Source organism: Opisthorchis viverrini (assembly GCF_000715545.1).
Source record: "Opisthorchis viverrini unplaced genomic scaffold opera_v5_170, whole genome shotgun sequence".
Taxonomy (NCBI): Eukaryota; Metazoa; Platyhelminthes; class Trematoda; order Opisthorchiida; family Opisthorchiidae; genus Opisthorchis; species Opisthorchis viverrini.
In genome coordinates this window covers 824,219-830,218 of record NW_008751826.1, presented here as the reverse complement: position 1 = coordinate 830,218, position 6,000 = coordinate 824,219, and the positions used below count along the sequence as shown (strand labels likewise).

The 6,000-nt window shown below is 42.4% G+C and overlaps 1 protein-coding gene across 1 annotated transcript in view; it reads left to right on the top strand.

Moving 5' to 3' along the window:
* Positions 1-2,063: 2,063 nt before the first annotated feature.
* T265_07409 (hypothetical protein) overlaps positions 2,064-6,000 on the top strand; it is a gene marked incomplete at both ends in the record, with an annotated part of 135,057 nt that continues 131,120 nt past the window's right edge. The window contains one exon of the mRNA XM_009172919.1: positions 2,064-2,712. Coding sequence (XP_009171183.1) covers positions 2,550-2,712 — 163 coding nt within the window. The remainder of the gene's footprint in view (positions 2,713-6,000) is intronic.

The window sequence follows — 6,000 nt, the reverse complement described above, 5'->3', positions numbered from 1 at the left end:
CAGATTGGTTAATGTCTAAAAATCCGAAATGGTCATCCCTCCGACAGACACCAAACTACCGACTTGTTTTGCTGGTTGACACACCGATGCAATTAGATGTTAACCAGATGAAAAATATTTTAGCTATTTTCGCTGTTGATAATGTCCTCGAAAACACAATGTGAGCTTATTTTAGATACAGGTGTCCTGGAGGCATACATTCTCTTTAACACAATGTTCCACAGAAGCACAATACATGACAGTTTATTTTTCGTATAAGCGCGCCTTGAGTAGATGCGCTGTAGTTCGGAGTGGCACGAATAAAACGAAGGAAAACTGCGGGACACCGTTTGATAGGTTCAGCAAGCTCTTGTCTGCCAAGCGCCGAAGAATTTCCGAGACTTTTTCAAAAACTTGCAATGCTCTTCTGTTCGTCGGTTCAAATATAGATTGGATGCACGGAATTAGACGCTTCGGTGAAATGTCAAGCCCATAGAACTAGACCACCTACTCGTCTAATGTGCTTCCTCATCCATAGTTTCGTTAAATGACAACATGGTTTTATTTTGTCGGAGTAAAGTTGTCTGGTGCTGGTGGTTGAAAAATATAGTTCAGCTGAACCTACTTGTTGCGCCCTCTTCTCCATCTTTTGGAAAAGAACCTAACTTGGCGCAACTCAATTAGGTATGTAGCTATTCTGTGCAGCTCTGGCTGGTATTGACAGCGGTTCACAGGCAACAGCATGACTAGACTACTTTGGACTCGACTCATGCTGTCACAGTCGTCTAAATGAATAAATGGTGGGTGGGAACATGATGCTGACAATGATACTGATGTTCATTGTAGTGATAATGTCCAAAAACGTGATAAAACTTGTTGAGATATTCATCAGCATCTAAACGGGTTTGAGCTGGCATTGCTTCAATCAACTTCGGCAAACGAATGGAGCAAAAAATTAGAGCGGTATCCGAAAAGCCTCATGGACTTCAGCCCCCCGGGCTAACGACATCAGTATAGGGTCTCTTCGGGGAGTGACAAAATTCCTGGCCAGGTGGGAGAATGAGATCAACTGCAATAAACTGTTGTTGGGCCAAACACAACTGTTCTGGTGAATTTCAAAGTTTCTAGTGTGAATGTGGGCCAATTGGGTCCGAACCATATATTCTGATGAATCCTATCAACGAAAGTGATGCGAATAGCAAGCCTCGTTAGCTCAGGCTGTGCCAACCTTACCTTAGCATTCATACTACGCAGGGAGTTGAAATAACGGAAGGTCCGTAGCTTTTTTCCGACAAATACCGTCGTTTGCAACCGGGCCTAGCTTAGACAAAAGACTCAATCGAAAGGTGAGACAGCCCGATGTAGAACATTCAGTTGAAGCGGGCTGTCACAAATGTGTATATTCAACTGGATTCAGTTGAGTCGGCATCAAGATTCACAAGTGTTTACTACGTTTCTTATAGAACAACGCTTGCTATGTGTTCTTCACACCATTTGTGCTTCCATAAATGTTTCCGGTTTTTGTGAAAGCAGATTCGTTCCTTCAGACAAACTCGCCTAACCACATTTGCCACCAGACTGCGAGAAAACGTCGTAAGGCACCCATTAGACGAGCATGAATCAGCAAGCTGTCACAAGCCCATCATTGTTTCTCCATTTGCCCCTCTCTTAGTGGTAACTCTATATACACGTTGAACTTTGTGTTGTCAACGCCCCGTCATCGTACCTAAGCGCGCGGGAGCACATGCGCGTATGTACACCGCGAAAAACAAACGCTTCAGACGAACTCACACGACCCAAATCCCAAACATTCCCACTATTGATTGCAATGGTCTGCCAAAATGTGTGCACCAATCTCAATATCACCTGACGAGGACAAATGTGCAACCGCTTGTCTGCGTGTCTTGGGGAGAAGCACTAGCAACACTCCACAGTTTGTGTCCGTACAAAATCCACCCACCTGAATTGGGGATGCAAGGATTCAGCTACGTCCACCACGGACCGAAGTGCAGATGGACGGAAGTAAAGCACATAAAGACGCACCTTAGTTGTTTTGTTGGCTTTGCGTGCAATGGTACGCCTAATTTTTTTGTGTGTGCAAGCGAACACGTGCTAGGCACAACATACCACACGGTAGGCGAACACCACTTTGCACTCTGTACCACACAGTCTACAACTGACCGGAAAAACCCTACAGCACAAATGCACAGACGAGACTCTCGTTCGACTTGCCAAATTCAATGCTTCCCTTGATTGTACGAGTCCAGTACACTCTCCAGCAGCTTGGTCCACCTACACTTGTTAGGCGCATGTGGGCCCATCTTGTGAAGGCAGTTGTCTTCCGTGACCTTGGTGATCTAGCACTTTCAACCCTATACTAACCACACGTGCACCGGAAACCGATTGAATTTTCGTCAGCTTTCGTGGTTTCGAAAGAATACCAATCTTTGGCTAATTGCACTCTGTGAACTGTTGATTGATTATATTCTGTCTGAGGATATTTACAGGAAGGGAACCATTAAAATATCGACCGGTTTTGCTACAAACCATCCCCATTCTGTCAGATACACATGGCTCCAGCAAAGATGCTCAATCTTCGTGGGGGTTCAGTCAGCCCTCATGCGCGGCCTTACAGCACGTCAGTAATCAAAGTCGGTGGAGAGGTGTTCGACCGAGATGGATACCGAATGGATGTCACCGTCTGGTTTCGCCATCGGAATGAAGTACTATTTTGTAAGTTCATCATTTTGGGTGCTGGGTGTCAGAAATAGTGCAGGATCTAGTAAATTCAGAAATGAAATATTTAATAATTAAATCCCATTTTTCGGATCAACACTAAGCTACGATGAAGGTAAATAATGTTGCACAGGTTAAAACTCTCATTACCTCAAAAATTGCAACAGAGGAATAGAAGAAGCCATAGTAAGGTGAAAAGTATCCTCAATGAAGTGTTTCATTCGGTTGACGGGTGTAAAACCTACTTCCACATCTAAATTTAAAAAAATTAGAGGAGGTAATACGTTGGTAATAATCTCAGTAAACAAACCAATGGCTAACCAAGCCGCCTGAACTCTCAAAACCCCTAAGTAACAAACGACCTACCGCGCCGAATCCTGTCTCCGAATTTCATTATTTTGCACAAAAAAGGATACAGGATACAGTTCTCATGCAATCGTATAAGAAAGAATTGCTTGACGGGCCACAGTAATGTTGAGAGTGGTAGATGTTTCTGCCGTGCTTTACGATGCAAATAGAAGAATTCGCTGCATTTTTCACCTGTTGCCTAAACCCATCAGCTACATTCAAACTAAATAGGAACTGTTGCGTTTTTTAACGCAAACGAAATCCAGATATCTGCATTCAATTACTGCCTCGAAAATCGTGCATCTCTGATCGAGCCACTCTACGTGTTTCCTGGTTTTCGATAAAAATGTTTCAGATGAACGTGTACCAAAGTAGAACTCGAAATCTCCACCCATCCATCTATATTTTCCAAGGGCTGACCAGAAGTTAAAATTCCTCTTATTGAAGTGAGGCATCTTTGGGTGTATTCCACTCACCACAGAAATTTGAGAAAATAGAATGAATCCGGGAAAAAGTGCGTCGTAATCACTACTTTAGATCAATGATTAACATTCCTCTCAGGTTACCGAACAACCCTGATTTTCATTAATCTGAGGTCAACATGCCAACCTGCGACCAACTTTAGTATGCCAGAGTCATGCCGGGTGGCTTCTTTGATTAAGCAGCTGAAACAGAACCACTCGCTATCTTTTCAGTACTGAATGAAATACAAGCACCCTGATAACTCACACATCTGACTCATTGAGCACCAAACACAAAGCACTACCCAGCAACAAGCAGATCAATGATTTCAAGACTTTTCAGAAGTAATTATGGAATTCCATGCACACATTGATCACTACCTGATGAGACCAGTGCAGATTTCGGACAAACTGTGTAATCTGTCACATGCGTGATTTTTTTGGTCATTGATTGAGGATTCGAAATATCCACTGGGAATTTTATTGCCTCTTCACTTTTCCGTGACAGTATCGTTATCTGACAGGTCTTACGAATGTGGATTTATTTGAAATTTATTAATTCATGAAAATAAATGGCCCGTATGTAGTCACTGCGCACATGGAGAGTACAGAAGTATTCCCCATTTAGCAGCATTGGTGTGTTCAGTAGGTGGTGCTGATCTATCAGTTCTCATCGTCCAGATAGCCTGTAACGATTGAAATCATGAAATCAACTTTGCACGTTACCCTGTGTGAACTGGTGCAATTTAGTCTCTTCAACAAGAATTCATTTGTTGGTATTTGCCTAAACCTTAGAATTTAGCAATCGTCATCTTTTCTTGGACAAATATCATTATTATATCAAGCGTAAACGTGATTTGAACTTATCACAACGGTGTGTCCTGAAAGGATATTTCCGCTTTTGAATAACGCTTCACTATTACTGGACTCGAAACGCCAAACTTCCGCTTATTGAATGAACTCTTTAATGAGGGAGCAGCGGAGGGTCTGTGATTTCCGTAGCTCTCACGCAAATGAACTACAGAGTTCAAGTATCTAGCCTATAGAGATATATAATCCTTGCTTGATGTATAGTCTAAACCCAGGGGGTATTGGGTTTTCATTTATCATGCAGATACTCAATTGCCGTTAGAAAGTTGAAATCCTGACCCAGCAATTGGACTGAAAATTCAGCAAGAAAACTTGCGCATATTAAAGCCACCTCAGTAAGATATTATTGGTTGGACAGACAGCCTGAACCGTAATACATAGGACGACGCCATGCCAAACTAGTCGGTAGGTCACAGGTACAGCATCCTTGTTAGGTTTCTCTTTCAACCCCGATGTAGGAACTTCGCATTAGTTGACAATTATTAAACCCGTAGCACCAAAAAGGTAATTCTCACAATCAGAGAATAAAACTGTTTGACTCTCGACAGTTCCCCAAATTCTCGAACTCAGTTTACGTAAGTCTAAATTACACCTAAGATTAAGATACTCAAGGGTGATTTCTTCCAAATATCCTTCAATACATCATAACCGTGACTGTCATTGTTTCGTTTCTCTGAACGAATTTTGCCTGTATGACCATTATAGCCTAATACATGTGAGGAAAACTTACTGACTGATAATCTTGCAGAACAAGCAGGCGTAAAATTACACCTTGCAGTTTCTGAGCTTATAAGGTCAATCCAGATAACCACAAAATACCAGAATCGCACGCCTAAAATTGGGCACGACGTTCCGTCAGACATCCTTTCCTGATTTTGGTCAAGGAAGCATTTTTCGTTTTCCAGCTTTGTTGCCTGGTACATCTGCATTATAGTGATTTTATGGAGCGGCTTCTTCTAGCAACAGATATGGCTATCCCTTGATCTTGTTAATTCACCCTAACAAATGTCCTGTCTGTTCACAACGGCCCACGCGAAAAGATGCACAAGGTGCGAATTGGAATATGAATGCGGCAACTTCTAGGATGTGATCCCCGAGACATCCTGTGCCTGGCCGGAGACACTGAAAGAACTGGTGGCTAAGCAATGTTGCCGGCGTCCGCGTTGCCATTTTAACTTCAGATAGTCTGATTTAGCGCTTAGAGTTACGGGCCCCTCGACGTTTTTTGGATAGTTCCGCACCACGTCATGCCGTCATCCTTACTCCTGCTCTTCTTTTCACTTCGATTGGTTATATAATCAACTAAGTTTGTATTGGTATGGTATCTTTATTTCTTAAACCAGTAACGTACTTCTTTTATGTTTTATCCAAATATACTAACGCAAGTCCATCTGGCCGGTAACGTGTAAATGTTTATTGTTTTTGGTACTGTACACCTTATTGTGTTTACACCAAACCATTATTGGGGTAGTGCCTTCCTTGAAAATTCGACCAAAGTATGGCAAATTCCATGGCATTTGGAATAAACGGACACCATTTCATGGTTCAAACCTCTCGTTAACTTCGTGTTCGCTAGCAAAACGTCCATAGCAGTTACGAAGGAAAG